At 40.5% G+C, this 18912-nt stretch overlaps 1 protein-coding gene across 4 annotated transcripts in view; it reads left to right on the forward strand.

Annotated features, from left to right (window-relative positions):
* GUF1 (GTP binding elongation factor GUF1) overlaps positions 1–18912 on the forward strand; it is a 39698-nt gene that overhangs the window by 11192 nt on the left and 9594 nt on the right. For all 4 annotated transcript variants that reach the window (XR_012645352.1, XR_012645353.1, XM_074992706.1 and 1 more), the window contains 8 exons: positions 537–614; positions 4332–4415; positions 4965–5029; positions 6263–6466; positions 8575–8714; positions 11324–11447; positions 12275–12407; positions 16878–17021. Coding sequence is in view for 2 of the 4 variants with exons in the window: in XM_074992706.1 (XP_074848807.1) it covers positions 537–614; positions 4332–4415; positions 4965–5029; positions 6263–6466; positions 8575–8714; positions 11324–11447; positions 12275–12407; positions 16878–17021 (972 nt within the window). In the remaining 2 variants the exon portion in view is untranslated. The remainder of the gene's footprint in view (positions 1–536; positions 615–4331; positions 4416–4964; positions 5030–6262; positions 6467–8574; positions 8715–11323; positions 11448–12274; positions 12408–16877; positions 17022–18912) is intronic.

The following is an 18912-nucleotide window of genomic DNA, read 5'->3' on the forward strand; positions in this document are numbered from 1 at the left end:
GTAAGAGATTAAATTTAACAGTGCCCCAAACCGGTTGTTGATTTTGGTTTTTTAGGTTGACTACGATGCTTTGGCCTAAATTTTTTGTCAGTTTTCAATTCACTAGAAATTCTGAAAAAAAAATTATTTTGTTGACATAGAACAATTTTTTACACAACTGCCAGTGAACTAGACAATCTGTTTGTATAGCTCTAGTTATAAGCACATCAGTAGACAATGTTGTAGATGGTTATTAGCAACCTGTTGACATCCTGCTTTATCAAAACATCATTTATTTTTTAACCTTTAATAAATGGAGCCTTAATATTAAGTGCCATCTTGTTATCTTTTAAACATAGATTAGGTTCACACTATTTTGTAGAGGGGAATTCTTTTTGGCATTAATAACTTTACTATTACTTTGCATATAATCTATTATGCTTATTTCCATGTGTTCTATATACCATGACCTGAAAGTGTGTCGTTGAAACCAGTTAAAGAAAATAAGGGATGTTTTAGAAGGACTGGGTAATGTTGTTTATGAATACTTTTTTCAGGGTATTCAAGCGCAAACAGTGGCAAATTTCTATCTCGCTTTTGAAGCACAACTGGCAATAATTCCTGTTATAAACAAGGTAATAAATGTTTTAGACTGTAACAGCATTTTAACTAGGTGCTCACTTTTGGGTGATACTGTAAATATCATGCAGTGTTATCTCCTGTGAATGTAAAAAAAAAAAATTGTTTGTCTCACCAAGAAGTAAGACTTAGTGGACTTACAGGTTCTAGCATTTTACAGTGTTTTGAGTGCAGTTAAATAACAAAAATCTACATTTGTACGTTGCACATTCACAGTTAAGAGTGCTGTGTAGTACTTGTATGTGGTAAATTGAAAAATACTATTTGCTGATTTTTACAGTGCAAATTTTTGTAATTAAAAATAATAAGTGAGCACTGCACATGTATTCTATATTGTAACAGAAATCAACATTTTGAAAAAATTCAAATGATATTCTGTTATTTAACAGTACAATTAATTGTGCTACATTTTTAGTTAAGGATGAGTTAACTGAACGATATTAGGTGATGCACTTTCGTGGGAGAGACCCACTTCTTCAGATTTGAAGAACTGGGTCTGTCCCATGAAAGCTCATCACCTAATCATTTTGCTAGTCTTTAAAGTGCTACATGACTGCTGTTTTGTTTTCTTAGAATGCAGACTAACTTGGCTATCTCTCTGTTGCTATTCAACATGAGTTAACTGTGACAGCTCCAATTTTTACATAACCATGAGAAAAGTATGAAATATAAGAAATGTATCACCAAATTGAAGATTGAGACAAAAGATTGAGTGACGTTTAGTGGTGTTTTGTGCTGAAATAAATATGATTGTAAATAGATAATTGCCCTCTGTTTAATGTGTTAGGCTATTTGCAGGGAATTTCGGTTGCAGTGAAATACTGTTTCATACTGTGTGATAGGTGGAAACTTTACCGGGGTGACAGATTTCCCCCACAGTAGATCTAGGCCTTGGTCAGATATGGTATTAAGCATGTACTGCTGGCTCACAGGGATTCTCGCAACACATATTTTGCTGGCTCCACTCTTATTGGTGGTTACACTAACATTTTCCGAATAAATGTGCACATATACATGTTCATACATTGTAATTTACTTACATAGGGGTTTTATTTTTGCAGACTTAATAATAAAAATAACGGACAGTTGTCTGTTTGCTTTACTAAATGTAAATAGTAAAGCAATGCTTTGCATGTTTTTGTTTTGTTGATTGCATTTTTTAGACTTGTTAGATAGTATGTCTGCTGCTGTGAAAAATACTTTATCACTCTTCACAGCATCCCAGCTAGCTACAAAGTCTACTGTGAAAAGTGGTGATAAACATATGAATATCACTCTTGGTGTCAGACGTAGCCACAGCAAGCCTGACGACAAATTAAATCTGGAATGGGCTGGTGGATGGGAAGGTAGACAGAGGTAGGAGCCATGAGGGGCTGGTTGGGGGGGCGAAGAAGACAGTGGGTATCTGGGGAGATTGGACTCCCTCTGCTACCCCAGCTTCTCACCCTACGTCCTAAGCTAGTGCCTGCTGGCCATCAACCAAGGGCTGAAGCCTGACCCCACCACTCTGGGACCTCACTGGTTGTCTGCTCCTCCAGTGTTGGTGTCTCCAGAAGGGTTCAGGAGCCAACCCCTGCTGATGATCCTGGAGGCGGGGAGCTGCAGAGAGGGACGATGCTGCTCTGTTTTCTTCCCAAACTCTCCAGGAAACTAACTGCAAGAAAAAAACCCTGATGGTCGCAGTTGAAAAATGCTGGAATAGAATGTTATGTTTATTCATTCTTGTCTGTGCTAGAGTTTTAAAACACATGAGAGAGTTCTTGCAAACCTATTTTTAACAATACAATTTAAATCCTAGTCAAGGCAAAACCAAGCTGGAGGGTGTAACTTAAACTCTTTCTTCCTTTTAGAGTGCATCTTTAGCCTATTGAGATGTAAGATGTGCTAGTGTAGGTTATGTCTACGCTATGAAATAGTCAAATCTGTTAAAATCAACTTTGTAACACTAGATTTTGTAAAGTCAGTTGAGCGTCCGCACATGCTCTCAAAGTCCATGTAGTGAGTCCTCACTAAATTGTGAAACCCCAAGTAGGACAGGGCAAGCCACTGTCCATAGGCATGGTCTACGCAGCTCAGCAGCTGGCGGGGGATGGTGGGGAGCTTGATTTTTTTTTTTTTTTTAACCCAGCACTGCTGAGTTTCTCTGGTGTTTACTCAGCACAGATTATCCACCCACATAGAAAGGAGATCCCCAGTCTCCTGATGGCTCCATGTTAAGGCTGTTTTGCAACCGTGAGAAATCATGGCTTGATGTGGTTGCCAGGCTGGAAAGAAAATGAATTCAAATTGCTGGGCTTCCCATTTCCTACTTCCTGCACACCCAGAGAGCTGAGAACATGAAAGTGGCCAGAATGGGCACATTTGGGACATTGTGGGTTACCTCTGAAGGCTGACAATATTCATTTAGAATAACACTGTTTCCGCACTAGCATTAATTTGACCTTGTAAATTTGAATTTGGCATTATACTACATCGGAGGGGCAGGGCAAGAAAGTCGAACTAACGCCCATGTAAAATTGACCTAATGGTATTTGCAGTGAGGACAGACACTTGTAAAATCAAGTTAATTTTCTTAGAATTGACTTTATGCTCTAGCGTAGCCATAGCCATAGTGCACTTGGGAACATGTAGTTTGCATCACATCTGAGCTTGACTCACCTTGAACCTTAATCTAGAGAAAACAAAGAATTAACATCATGGGTGACACGTGATATTCCCTGATTGTGTTCAGTCCTTCGCAGTTTCAGCAGAAGTAAAGAAAGGTGAAAATTAATGTTATATGTGATGGTATTTTCTTTGATGGACTTTCTCAGTAACATTGAAGTCCATCTGAATGAAAATGAGCTTATTTAAAACACTGTCTATCTATTATGAATTTTTTAAAAAGAAAAATCTGGTGGACCATAGAGACAAGTTGCTATAAAGATTGGTAACTTCCATGGTGAAGTTCATTGTATTACAGCATGCACTTTCTTTCTCTGCCCCCACCCATCTATTTTTTGAGGTGATACATGTGTGAGGGTATTTGGCTTATCATCAAATCGATAGTCAAGAAATATACTTCAATGAGCTTTCAAGAAAATCACTCCACAAATGACAAAATTTACCTGTAGAGCTGTGTGGGTGGAAAGGCAGCAGATAGCTTATTGATTACGTAGTGAAGTGAAATGTGCAGGATATAAAATCTTTTCAATATCTGAGCTAGAAATAAAACTGGGTTGTGTTTTATGCTTGTACTAGATGCAGGCATGCAACATCACATTTTTTTCCAACAAACGTACAAAATCTGCTTGCTTTTTATTATTCATTTTTTTGGATTATGGTCAACCATCTGTGTCAAAGGCATCTAAGTGGGGGTGGAAAGTCTTGCGAGAAGCGAATAAGCAAATGGTATTTTACAGTGCAGCTTATAAAGCTGTTTTGAAGTGCACTCCTCTTGTTCACTAGCCTTTTTGTTTGCACTGTTCTGCAAGAATTGCTGTTATTTGTAGGTCCCTACAAGATAGGAATACTGCTTTAAGACATTTTAGGGAGTGCTTAATATGGATCTTTTAGATAAATATGACCATTTACTTACTTGCAGTGTTCATGATCCCATTTTTTTTTTAAATCTTTTTGGAGACCTTGAGTTCTGAGACACGTGTGTGTGAGAGAGAGAGAGAGAGAGAGAGCCGCTAGTATTTCAAATGTGTAACAAGAATATTATTTTGTAGATTGATTTGAAGAATGCAGACCCTGAAAGGGTTGAGAAACAAATGGAAAAGCTATTTGATATCTCTAAGGATGAATGTATTAGGGTAAGATCTTTTACATTTTTAAAATTCTGGATGATAAGCAACTGATTATTTTTAAAATACTGTTTGAAACTCAAATGAGAAATTTGCAGACTCTCTAAAAAAGATGAATCAATACTTGAGCTTCTTTTTTTTTTTTTTTGACATGCCATATATGTTGTTCTCACTCTGATACAATGTGGGAAAAGGTAGTTTTTGAGAATTATGCCCATCTAGAAAAGAGGAGAATAATGAAAACACTTTACTGTAAAGTGTCAAATTTTTGTGAATAACAGATAGTGGCTTAAAGGAAAATTGTGAAACTATTTCCTGAACGTGTGTGTGCGCTAAATTCTATCATGTTTTTGTCCCTGACACATTTGTTCCTGCAGGAGATGTGTTTCTCTACAATGGCCTGTAAACAGAGGCTTGAGTTAACATGTCCAGCAGCTTTCCCACTGAGTCTGTAGCTGAGCATCATACTTTAACATGTAAAAATGAAGATGACGTTGCCAGTTTGATAGTGTAATAATCAATAGTTAAACCTTCTTTTTTTCCCTGAATTTGTTCTAGATTTCTGCTAAACAAGGAGTCAATGTGGAAAAGGTGCTCCAGAAAGTTATTGAAAAGGTTCCACCGTAAGTTTTAGTGTCTTATGAGTTTTATGGGGCTTGTGCTAGACTTTCTCTAGTTATGAGGGTAACTGCCTTTTGTAACTAGGCAAACTTTTGATCTTTCATTTTAAACTACTTATACCAAATTCAGTCTGCGTGAAATTTCTCCCTTGTGGTTTTCTGTTGGAATGGGAGGGCAGGAGTCTTATTTTTTAGATGAATAGAATAAGATTTCATTTAATCTTAAGAACATAAATTTAGAAAAAAGAATTTTTGCATTGCTTGGTAAGTTGTGTGTGTGTGTGTGTGAGAGAGAGAGAGAGAGAGAGAGAGAGAGAAAAAACCCTCCCTTTCCTATACAAAGGGGGCATTATATGAAGTGGAGGGAGAGTTAAAGGCTCAAGCATGAGTGGTGTAAACCTACAGACAAGGAAGTGGAAAGACAGCAATACATTTTTTTTTTATTTGTATAAATTTCCTTTTTCAAATGATGTATTTTCCCCAGATACTCTTTTGTAAGTAACTGGAGATCAACCCCAAAATAAGTTAGGGAAGCCCAAATTTTAGAAGTATTTATATTTAAGAAAATGTTATTTTTTCCTTCTTTCTTCTGAAGCACTACATCGCTTCATTAAAATTGTTCCAGGGCACCAGTTAACAATATGTATTTTCAGCTTTTACAATCTGAACTGCGTGATGTGAGACATTTATTTGGGAATTGGACCATTGTTAGCATGACCAGAAAGACTGCTAAATCCCAAACTGGCTTTAACGCAGTATTTTGCTTTTAATTCTGTTTTTCTTATTAGGTAAGCCAAACTGTATATCGGGGAGGATGGAAGAACTGTATCAGTGTGATATTCTTGATTAACAGAACTTTAGTGGGGAAAAACATTTTCATGGTTTAAAATTAATTTCTGCCATCATGAAATAAAGCTGAGGGACAAGAACAAAATATACACTTATTTGCAACTTTATTCAGAGATCAATCTGCTGACATAGGTTTATGGTCAGAAATGGAAGTGTGGATTGGCTTAAAAGTCTTCTCATAATAATCTTTGTACAATAAATAACAAAACTGTTTCACATGCTTCAAGACTTTTGTTTGCTGCAATTAGAGCTCTTAAACTTAGTGGCTGTTTTTGTTCGAATGTTTTGAAATGTGAATTTATATTTGACTTTCAGTGGAAAAACAGTCTACCGTTTATTCTCTTATTTAATACATATGAACTGTATTTTATACATTTTTCTTAATAGACCCAGTGTTAACATTGGTGATCCACTGAAAGCCTTGGTGTTCGACTCCACTTTTGACCACTACAGGGGAGTCATAGCTAACATTGCACTCTTTGGGGGAGAGGTTCAGAAAGGACACAAGATTGTGTCTGCTCACACAAAGAAGATATATGACGTTAATGAAGTAGGAATTCTGACTCCAAATGAACAGCCAACTCATAAATTGTAAGTAACAAGTTCTTTTTGGGGAAAATACATAATAAATGGGTATTGGAATATTCACATAAAAAGTCTTGAGTTCGTAGATTACCTATATCAGTTTCAGCTTTGGACGGTTGAGACTGGGTTGGAGGGGAATTTTGGAAAGCACTCATTGTTCTGCTTAAAATTAGTCTAATGCTGAGCATTCAGAAAATTCAGTTCTGAAATTCTTTGTCTAGGAGCTTCCTGCCTTGAGCTGCAATTCTCAGGCTAGTTCTAGTAAGCAAGAGCCTGCAACACCTACATGCAAATCACCCACTTCACTGTTGGGACCCTTCTTTGCAATGCGAGCAGAGAGAAATCAAGAACTGAAAGGGTTTGGTGACAGAATTAGCCATTTACCTAAAGAGGTTGTATCCCTACCAATATGACTTAAGCACAAGTTTTTACTAGGAGCTTAATGCATAGCTGATGCTCACTGTTACACCAGTTCTGCAACGGAAAAGATTATTTAAAAATGCCCGAGTGACTTAGGAGTGAAAGACATTTTTGACTTTTAATGGGACTTATGGTCTTTAAGTCACTCAGGCACTTTTGGAAAGCACTTTTCCATTCAGCACCTTTAAAAATCAGTGAATTCAAAGATATTTTTATTGTGTAATAAATGATAAAAGCTTTTCCTTCAAAGAGATGCAATCCCCTCCTATTTAACAACATAATTCATTGCCATCAAACCAACACATTTGGCATTGTGGTGTTACATTTATACAATTAAACTGGTGGAACAAAATGAAAGGAGCCACCATCTAAAACTCCTGAGATCTTATTTGTATTTTTAAATAAATGTAGTTTTTTAAAAGAGCCTTGGAGTGTGTATGGTGGCAAATCACAACCCCTTGAGATAAAGAGAAGAGAGCAAAGGTCATTGGTCTGACAGCCTCTGTAACCATCGTTGGCATGTATTTGGAATTAAAGACTCTGCTGGGGGAGAAGAAGGGTAGAGAAATTGGCAATTTATATATAAGAAATAGATAGAGGTTTTATTGATTTGAAGTGGGGAAGCTTGATTTCTTTCTAAAGAGTGTCTAGATCTAAATAGGCAGCCTAAGTGCTGATGGTATTTTAATTATAGTGAAAGCACGTGTCATTCTGATTCTCACACTTCTTATGAAGCAAAAGTAAATTTTACATTGGGGTTTTCAGGGTGGGGTTTTATTTTATTATTTTTTTTTTTTGGCCAGTCCCTTTCCACCTAAATTTTGAGGGGGCAGAGATCTGATATTTGGGGCACAGAAGCTATCAGAGAAATGCTTGAGTAGCATGCTGAATATGCAGTCTGAGTCTCCAGTTCGCCTGTAGAAACTACCTTGGTAAGAGCAGAAAAGAGGGCATGGGGGGTTTCATCATTTTATAGTTGCTGCTGGAACACCGACTGGAGTTTTTTGTGTAAAAGTGCACTGCAAAAGAGTATGAAGAACGGTATGTGATTGACCATTAGAGTAAGTGGGAAAGCTGGTAGCCATAGTTCAAGAGTGGAGGTACTTTCTGACAAAATTTGCCGCTGACTGCTGATTGAAGGCCCTTCTCTAAGGTTTTCAGTGAGTTTGGGGAAGTAAGAACTGCCTGCTTTGCTGACTGCACAACTCTATATTTAACCATCTACCATGTATTCTCTTAGCAGCAGGATACAGCAGTGATCTTCCTGCTTCCACAACCCATATCATTACTGGGGTTTGAGGGCAAACAGAATGCTGACATTGGTCCTTGCCCAAGGCATTTCTTTCCTAGTATGTGAAACTGGCTTTGTAGTGTGTGGGTACTGCTTTGGCTTCTGTTCCCTACATAGCAGAAAGTTGCATAGACTCTGCCTTCAAACTGGAGTGGTGTAAGGCTGGAAATCCAAAAATTCAGCCTACAATAAACATTTAATCTCTAATAGTAACTAGGCCCCTAGATCCATTTGTAGAGAGAATCTGTAGGGATACATAAATGAGAGAAATAATTTAGGTTGAGTATGTGCACTTTGGGGGAAAACATATGCTCATATTCCTACGGGGACTAACTCCAGAGGGAGAAACTTGAAGTATTGTTAAACGTGATAAATATTTCCACATAATGCCAATTTTATTTAGATATGCTGGACAGGTGGGCTATCTGATTGCTGGCATGAAAGAGGTTACGGAAGCCCAAGTAGGAGACACGCTATATTTACATAAGCAGCCAGTGGAGCCTTTGCCTGGCTTTAAATCAGCGAAACCAATGGTCTTTGCAGGTGAGGAGCATACCAATTTGAAAACTGGAAGCAGTTTTGTGTTTCCTACAGGAGTAGGAGAGATGTCCAGGCAACTGAAATTTAAGACATGCACCCACATTAAGGGTGTGAAGATAGCACGGTAAAAACGAGTTACTGTGGAGTGGTATGTGATGCCTATTTAACCTTGTGAAAGTTTTTTGTGTATGACATGAATAGACAAGACTAACAAACTTTGAACATTGCTTCTAATAAGAGGCTAATGCTTATTTTCCCGGCAGGAGCATGATCTTAGATCACATAGACCTTTCACAGAAGAAAATAAACTTGTACATCTTCAATAATCACAGTACAAAATTTGACTTGTTCTTCCTGATAAGTAATTTCTGCCATCTAGTGTGAACATATTCCATGGGGAAAACCTTATTTTATCATTGACAGCTCTTGTTTCACACCTTTTTTATTTAAAGAAAAGTTGATGTGTGACTAGAATGGTTGTCAAAATAATCCTGCAGGACAGTTGTGTGTGTGCTAACTTTTAAGCCTGTGAGTAGTGCCATTGACTTCCTGTCCCTAGCTGCTCTAGTACATCCACAGGAAGCATTATTTCTGTCTACAGAAGATTGGAAAATACTTTTAAAGAAGGGCAGCACAAGGAAAGAGCCCCATTAATTACCTTCTGAACTGTTGTTGAGAGAGAGGAAAAGATTCATTTACTTCCTCAGATGTATGATGATGTTGGAGGCTGTAAAAGATCATTATCTTGAGATAATTTGCAGTGTGCTTTTGCAGACCTTTGACTGTTTTCCAGGATAAGAAGTTAAATATATATCTTTATGAAAAGACTGTGGATCTAATGTGAAAGTTAAAAAAAACAAACAAACAAACAAAAAGAACCCAAATACCTTGCCCCATATAATTTCCTTAAAATGTTCAGGTCAATCTTACCTTTGTGGCATTTGCGTTTCTTTTGGACTTGGCAAAAGTTCAAGTGTCCTCTCTTCTCAGTACGGGACATTTAGGCTTCGGCTAGGCTGCTACTTGACCAGTTGCATCTTTAATTGTGGGAGGAAGGTGTTGCTTACCCATCTGAAATAGAAGGGAATGGAGCAGGAATTCCTTGATATATATTCAGTGGGCTTACAACAACAATTTGCTTGGCACCATGAAACTCCTGCTGTTTTGTAGAGCATCTGCTTGTCCTTCAGTTGTCTGTCTTAGGCTGTTTTACTTTTGATACATGCGTCTACTATTATGTGAGTCTGATTTTTTCAATACTGCATGGAAAAAAAAAATCTTATGTGGAAAATATAACAAGAACTTATGGCCCAGATTATGTCTTGCCCTTACATAGGCATGTGCAGGTAAATGGAGTGGTACAGTGGTACTTCTGCCATGTTCAGCCTGTTAGTGTGCACCAGAGAAGGTGGGCAATGTTTTCACTTTTCCGCACTGGCCCTGAACAGATACCAGCACATGGGAAATAATACCATTGAGGAGGAAAGCCATATGATACCTCCTGCACTGCAAGAATGCCAAGAGATAACCTCTGTCCTGCCCCCCACTCGCTCCATTCCCTTCCCCCCTCCCACTGTTGCTTATTCTCCCCACTCTTACTGCTGCTAGGCTTGTGGGGAGTTAGGCCGCAGGGGGTGAGAGAGTGAGGATTCTGGCTGGGGGTGCAAGCTCTGCAGTGGGGCGAGGGTGAGGGGTTTGGTATATAGGTGGGGCTCTGGTCTGGGGGCACGAGATTGGTGTGTGTGTGGAAGGATGAAGGCTCCAGCTGGTAGTATGCGCTCTGGGGTGGGGCCAAGAATGATGGGCTTGGGGTACACAAGAGGGCAGGAGAGGGATCCGGCTGCAGCTGTGGGCTCTGGGGTAGGGCGAAGGATGGAGGGTGCCAGCCATACTTCTTGTAGAGCCCAAGAAACAGCCGTCAGGTCTTTGCAGCCTGGGTGGCTAGTGAAGTGCTGTGTGCTGCCCTTGTGCCCTCAGGGTTCACTCCCAGAGCTCCCACTGGTTGTAGTTCCCAGCCAGTGGAGCTGCAGAGCCAGCACTTGGGCAGGGTCAGTATGTAGAGCTGCCCACATGCATAGGGGTTGCAGGCACCTTGCATCTGCTTCTGGGAACCACATGGAAGCAGGACAAGTAAGCCCTAGGAGGCAGCATGGTAGGGAACAGAGAGTTGACCAGTGGGGCCAAACCCTTGGAGTTCCTTGGCAGAGCCCAGTTTGAGAAATGCTGCCATAGAGGAATCTTATTTGTTGGGTTTGAGTAGTAATGACTTTTTTATAATCCTTCTGTCTGAAGTAGTCTTAAAACTTTAAAGTTGCAAGTAAAATGTATTCACCTAATCCTAGTGAATGTCTAATGTGACTTTTGGGCATTCAATTCTTTTGAACTCTTTCATATAAGAGACATATTTCTGTAGGACAAATAAATTGGAATGGAAGAAAGGTATTTCTAATTTGGATTTCCCTATGCATTAACTACACTGCGGGTGTAAATAAAAGATTAAACCCTGCTTGCCAAGATGTAGCTAAATGGCTGAAAGGGATAAATTGGTTCAGGTCATGTTCTTTGTCATGTCAAGTTTGATTGAATGTGAACTGTGTAATATGTTTCTGCAGGAATGTACCCAGTGGACCAGTCAGAATATAACAACCTGAAAAGTGCTATAGAAAAACTGACACTAAATGATTCCAGTGTAACTATTCATCGGGATAGCAGCCTGGCCTTAGGAGCTGGATGGAGGTGAGACTTACTACAATTACTACTCCCTTTAATTTTAGGAATTGTCTTAATATAAGGGGCTAGATGATGGTATAGGGGCTTTACATTCTAATTCAGGTAAGTGGTTGATCTTAGTGGTTCATAATTGTGTACAGCACACAGTTTTCCTGATTTGCAGTCTTTCTCCAAGAGAAGACTTGGAGTCGAGCTGGGAGAAGTTTCTCAGATTTGAATTGACAAAAAGTTGAGGCATTTTGTTTGTTTGTTTGCTTCCTTGGGAGGGGTGGATGTGCTTGTCTGCCTGTTTTACTAACCACTGGGCCAATGATTGTGACACAATTGGGCAGAGAGCCATTTTCACACTCCAGCCCAATGAGTATTTATACAAAATAGAATAGAGAAATTGGGAGCAACCCATTCTGCAATTGCCTATAGCCTGGTGATTAGCGTACTCATCAAAATAGATGGGGAAGCCCTGTCCCAGATTAGGTATTCAAGCCTGTCTGTCCCACTTCTCAGGCAAGTGCTCTAACCATTGGGTTAAAGGATATAAGGGCCACATTCATTCTCACTCTCATATGCTCTCCTGGAGCTGGCTGGAATGAAACACTTTTTTCATTTGCTGACAAATTCTAGAAGCAAACAAACTTTGTTTGGTTTGCTGGCTGTACAAAAAAAAATGTGCTTAGTTCATCCCTGGAGTCAAAGGACAAACAGGTGTCATTGGATAAGGATTATCTTTTCTGTGCTTGACATTTCCAGATCATTTAGACCCTTGTACTGTATTAATAATGTAAAATATGGTAGGAACATAGTGCAGATTATGAACAGCAATGCTTTTTTTTCAGGTTGGGGTTTCTTGGTCTTCTACATATGGATGTTTTTAATCAGCGCTTGGAGCAAGAATACAATGCATCTGTCATTTTGACTGCACCCACTGTTCCATATAAGGCTGTTCTTTCCTCAGCAAAACTGATAAAGGTATTTTAATTTATTGAAAGGAGCTTGAAACAAACAGTAGCCTAAAACTTATTTCTAAATCAGTAAAATAAATTGTAGATCAGTATCTTATTACAGGTGAAGCAGCAGCAGCATCCTCTCCCTTGCGTTTGGGTTTCTTAGCACTATACGTTAGAAAAATTTGTCAGGATTTTTAATTCAAGGACTCCAGTGTGTCTGTGGCTTGCCGCACAGTATTGGAATTTGGCAGGGGATATTTCTGATTAAGAGGAGACTCTTTTTGCTGGCTCCTTATGAACCTGTACAGAATTGCCTGAGCTATGAGCTTTTGAAGATTACCATATGTGCCCTTCTGTGGTGGGGTAGAACTTCACCACTGTCACTTCCTGCCAGTGTCACGGTAAATTAGCCCTTCTTGCCAGTGCACTCTCTTCTGGTGGTGCCTCGCTGCCATCACTTATGCTCTGGGTGGTGCCCATGTCACTTTGAGGATTGTGGTGTCCTCTTCAGTGACAAAGCCCTCCAGCTGTGCTGCACTCTCTGCCTCCCCGCCTCTTCTGGGGGATTGTTGCAGTATTTCAGTCCAGCTACTACTACAGCGCTGAGTGTAGACACAGAGGACCCTACCTGACCTCTGCTCTGGATCCTGGCTGAGAGACCTTGTAAGTTAGGGGTCTCAAACTTCCAGCCCGAGGGCAGTCCCCAGCTGGAGCAGTTGTGCAGTCTGCTCCAGGCATTCTGGGATGTTGAGGGGTGTCACCATCCTCCAAGCCTTGTCCCTTCCTGCCACCACTCTTCTACCACTCCATGGTACACTGTCACACAGGGATGCAGCTGCAGGGATTACAAGGGGTCTGGTGCAGGGCAGCAGCAGCTGTCAAGGCTCTTCCTCTCGCTCCCTGCAGTCACCAAGGTGGCAGGAGCTGTGGGGAAGCAGAACAAGTGCTTTGCTTCCCTGTGGCTACTGCCACTCTAGATGGGGGCAGGGGGCGTGCCCGACCGCTGCCTGCAGGAAACAATAAGATGGCATGTACTGTTATGCTGCTTAACTATCCTTAACCCCAATGGCACATTATCAGAGTTATGCTACACTACAGACCACACATCACAATCATAACTTTTTCTCTGACAGTTGCCAACCTTCCATCACTCCTTTTATCCACTCTTACGCAAATACCATTCCTTGCTAATCTACTGTCTAGCATACCAAACATCCACAGCCACTAGTGGTAGGGAAAACACCTGGCAAAAGAACGTGTGCAGAAGGGTGCAGTAGGTAACAAATGTATTACACTAGTTGTGGTAATGGTAAGTTCTATGCCTGCAGGTAGAGATACAAGTTGGTCATATTTGGCCAAAAGTGAAGGTGTTTGACCTATTTCTCCTAGTCTGTGGCTTTACTTCGCATTTCCTTGCTTTTGTAGGTTTGTTTGCGGCATGTTTGTGGGTAGCAGTTTTAAATTTCACAGAAAATTGTATATTTATTCTGTGGATATGGCTTACGTGCTTATGGGCCACACTTAGAACACTACTGGACAGGACACCACTAATATAAATTCTGTATCTGTGGCTGGAGAGAACCAAAGAAACGTGAGCTCAGGTATCACTTGTTCTACTAGTTTGTGTCCTTCAAAACATTATTAGTCAAGGCCTCATATCCGCTGAGAGTTCACACAAACTGGGATTAAACTCTAGGCTTCTAATATGGTAGGACCTTAATATCAGGCTAACCATAGTCACACTGCAGTAGACCTTCAGTTTACACGAGGATTGCATTCCCATGCAGCCTTGTGTACCCCGAATTTTGCATAAGTTGGGGGTGGCTTTTTCCCCAGCAGAATGCCCACAGCTGCTGCTTCCTTAGGGCTCTGGGGCCAGGAACTCCTGTGGACGCTGCTTCTCCAGGGCTCCGGACCAGGAACACCCACAGCTGTCACTTCCCTGGGGCTGAGTTGGGGGGTGCCAGCTCCCTGGGGCTTGGTGCAGCCAGGAGGAACCACCCCTCCCTACCCACAACTCCCTGACCCATATTTGGGACAGGGAAATCTGGTCACCTTAGCCGTGGGAGGGGTCAGGGGAATTAAGCCTGGGATGGGTTTGGGCTTCAGGGGAAGCCGGGGGGTGGAGGTGAGCCAGAGCCATGCACAGGTGGTGTCTGGGGCCATGGGGTTGAGCAAGGGCACGGCGAAGGAGAAGGATTTTGAGTTGCACTTGACTTGTGTTAACGCGAGTTAAGTGCAACTCGAAATCGTGCATTTTGAGTGTTTACTGTATTACAGTTTGCCAAATCTATATACACAGCTAAGTGGTCATGTACCTAAGACTTATTACAGCTCATCTGCAGAAGGGGCCAGAACCTTAATTCTGGCACTTCCTAACTTCAAGCTATGAAATCCAGGACTCAAAATAATATTACTATTATTTTATTATTACATAATTAAGTCTACATTGTGCTCCCTTGTGAGCGGTCCTGTTTCTAAATGACTTCGGATCTTAGTGCTCAGAGACTGATATTATACAGACTGCAGTTCCTCTCAAAAGTCCTGTATTTTTCTGTTCCAAAGAGCTGTAACAAGATTTGAATTGAATTGTATTAAAAGAATCTTGTGATTCATCTGCACAATTTTTTTGTTTTGGCAGGAAACACAGATGGGAATTATTTTCATTAGAGTACAGTCAAGAATAAAGTGGCAATTTTTTTTCCCCAGTTTTTCATGAGTTTAATACTCTCTTGTGAAAAGTAAAGCTGTTCTGCAGCATGCCTCTCAAAAACTTGAAAATTAATATGTTCCTGTTCCATGGAAGCAATGTACTTTTCAACACACTTCACCATCAGTGCCATAAATAATGTTTCTAGCAATACAGTTATTTAGAATGCAAAAATGTCATTTTCGTCAGTGCTATAGCCTTTCCGTTACAGTTCAACACAAACATGAAATCCTATTGCATACTATCTCTTCTCACTTTCTTGAAAGTGATTGAACTCCAGTGAAGGCCAATTTTAAAGATGATGGACGAAGTGCAGTTTCTGAAGCAATTTTTCATGGTCTGTATGGTTCTGTGCATCTCTTTAGATACACACAACCCTTAGATTAAAGAATGAGTATTGCAGAAAGGGGAGGGTCAGAAGGATTAAAAGTAACACTGGCCTGAAATCCCCAGCTTCTTGTAAGACCAGTACAGGTTGAACCTCTCTCATCTGGAACCCTTGGGTCCTGACCAGTGCCAGACGAGAGAATTTGCTGGATGACGGAAGGTCAATATTTTCTACCGTATTACCAATTCGTCCACTGCTTACTAGGGTGTTAGAAGACATTTAGGGGTAAATTACAGCTAAATAACAGCACAGAGCAATGAGAGTCAGGATTGGTGGCTGTAAACAAACTTTATGGGACCACGGGAAACTTGGCCACACCCATGATAAGTGGTCGTCTGGCTAACTAAAGTAATGACAAATGATGGAGTTTGTAAGATGATGGAGTTTTGGATTAGAGAGATTCAACCTATACTAAAATTAAACTCCTGGAGTGATGATGGTGTGTGTTTGTGAGAATAAATATTTCCTTCTGTTTGTTTTAAATCTCCTGCCTATTAATTTTATTTATATGTACGGAGATCAGACGAGATGATTGTGATATCCTTTCTGACCTTAAAGTCCATGAGTTTATATGTTTTATGTGTTTGGTTTTTTGGCCATTGTAAAACTCCTGTCGATTATTTTTACAATTAAAATTAACTCAGTAAATTGAGAAGTTAGTACTGATGATCATTCCCCTTTACTTTCAGTATATTGGAAATTAACCAGAATGGAAAATGAGACATATAGTTTGTAAGCTGGAACAACCTACTTAATGGAGGTTATAGCAGCTCTGCAGAAAAACTTGATTGGTTCAAAATAAATATTGATTAAACTTTATGGTAACAAAGGGTTAGATTCAAAGGGAGTTCTGTATGAGAAATTCATATAGAATTGGAACTATGATGTCCATTTATTTGTTAAACAGTGAACACTATTTTGAGCCACTGCATTGGGCACTATGGTAAGATACAGATAAAATTTTGTGGCTGGTTTTTTGTTTTTGTTTTTAAGCTTCTTGATATTAAACATAGTTACTCGTCTTACCGTACCAGAAAGCAGTGTTCCCTCTTTTTTTCCCATCCCTGGGCAGAACAAATGTTATGTGTAGATGTGTACCACCAATGGAAGCACATGGTGCCAGATATGGGTGCTCTGTTTACGGGGAACACTGCCAGATGGTCATTAATACCTCAGGCTGCAGTGATAGCTTTACATTCTATTGATTCTGCTTTCTTACATGTAATAAGCATCAAAAACGTACAAAACAAGAATAATAAGTGCTATTTTCTGAAATAAATTTTGGAAAATGTCTGTAGCCAGTGACTTGAGAATAAGGTTCACTAGAAACATTTATAAAGGGACTCATGTGGAAGCAAGTTCCTGATTCAATTGTTTTATGCATACTTTTGCAGGAGCATGGAAAAAAGGAAATTACCATTATCAATCCTACTGAATTTCCAGATAAGTGTTCGGTATCAGAATATTTGGAGCCAACTGTTTTGGGGACTATCATAACACCTGATGAATATATTGGAAAAATACTAACTCTGTGTCAGGTTTGTATACAACTTTCGTTTTGTGATTGCACTGTTCAGCTCCTTGTGGTATCTAGATACCATAGTGATAGGCACCGTAAGAATGTTTAGTAGTAATACTCTCCCAATGAAATCAAGATTTAAAACTCTCTGATCTGAATGACATCTCTTTTCTGAATTACCAGATCATGTAGGCCATTTCTACACATGCCACTTGTTCTGAAGGCAGCATGCTAATGAATGTCCCAGAAAATGCTAATGAGGCATGGATGTAGATTTCTGGTGCCTCATTAGCATACGGCCCCATGATTCGGAGTCCAGAAGAAGCTCTTCCAGGCTCCAAAACAGCATGTAGAAGAAGGGGCATCTGGAAGGAGGATTTCCTTCTGGGAGATCCCCCAGGGGCCGCATCTCATTAGCATTTTCCAGGACGTTTATTAGCATGCTGCTTTCGGAGCAAGTGGCATGTGCAGAAACGGCCCTAGTGAGGTAATATGTTTTACTGGGCCAAATTCTGAAGAAGACATCTGTGTAGCTAAAACACTTTCTGTCTCACCCAACAGAAGTTGGCTCTGTAAAAGATATGACTTCATGCATTTTGCCTTTCGAAAGTTCTAGGACTGACACAGCCATAGCACTGCATATAAAATGACCCAGTGAAACATGCTGCTCAAGCTCAACCTGGAGAATACTGTTGAACAACTCCTCCTGCTTCTAATAAGTGAGAGGGTTGTTTTGCTAGTTTGCTTCCCCACTGAAGGGATTAGGGGTCTTGCAGTTTCTTGTGTCTCTGAGATGTGTTATTGATATGGTATGCTTCATCTGACTCTGCCATGTATAGATGTGGAACACAGCAGGACGATGCAGTCAATTATTCAAATAATCCCTTGCTAGAAAACTAACATACTGCTTCCGTTGATTACATCTGCAATACCCATTTTAAAACCGGAACCCCTTACCCATTGCATTTGTAGTATTCATTTTTTTTAATTGGGTAAATTAAAGAAACTGTACCTAAATGCTAGATTTTATATAGTGTTCTATGTACAAACTTTGTTACAAAATGCCTTCTAGTATGCAAAGTTACAGAATATGTAATTCAGGATGGTATAGTACTGTATTACTATTATATTAGTAGCCAAAGTGTACAGTATAAAGACATTTTATAGTAAAATAAATACGAAAAAGTATGGTATTGAATCATAAGAAAAGTAGCCAGGAGAAAATGGCCTTGATCCTACAAGCCTCTCAGGCTACGTCTACACGTGCAGCCAACATCGAAATAGTCTATTTCGATGAATAACGTCTACACGTCCTCCAGGGCCAGCAACATCGATGTTCAACTTCGACGTTGCTCAGCCCAACATCGAAATAGGCGCAGCGAGGGAACGTCTACACGTCAAAGTAGCACACATCGAAATAGGGATGCCAGGCACAGCTGCAGACAGGGTCACAGGGCGGACTCAACAGCAAGCCGCTCCCTTAAAGGGCCCCTCCCAGACACACTTTCACTAAACAACACAAGATACACAGAGCTGACAACTGGTTGCAGACCCTGTGCCTGCAGCATAGATCCCCAGCTGCCGCAGAAGCAGCCAGAAGCCCTGGGCTAAGGGCTGCTGCCCACGGTGACCATAGAGCCCCGCAGGGGCTGGAGAGAGAGCATCTCTCAACCCCCCAGCTGATGGCCGCCATGGAGGACCCAGCAATTTCGACGTTGCGGGACGCGGATCGTCTACATGGTCCCTACTTCGACGTTGAACATCGAAGTAGGGCGCTATTCCTATCTCCTCATGAGGTTAGCGACTTCGACGTCTCGCCGCCTAACGTCGAAGTTAACTTCGAAATAGCGCCCGACGCGTGTAGACGCAACGGGCGCTATTTCGAAGTTGGTGCCGCTACTTCGAAGTAG

The sequence above is a fragment of the Carettochelys insculpta genome, chromosome 4 (genome assembly GCF_033958435.1).
Source record: "Carettochelys insculpta isolate YL-2023 chromosome 4, ASM3395843v1, whole genome shotgun sequence".
In the NCBI taxonomy this organism is placed as follows: Eukaryota; Metazoa; Chordata; order Testudines; family Carettochelyidae; genus Carettochelys; species Carettochelys insculpta.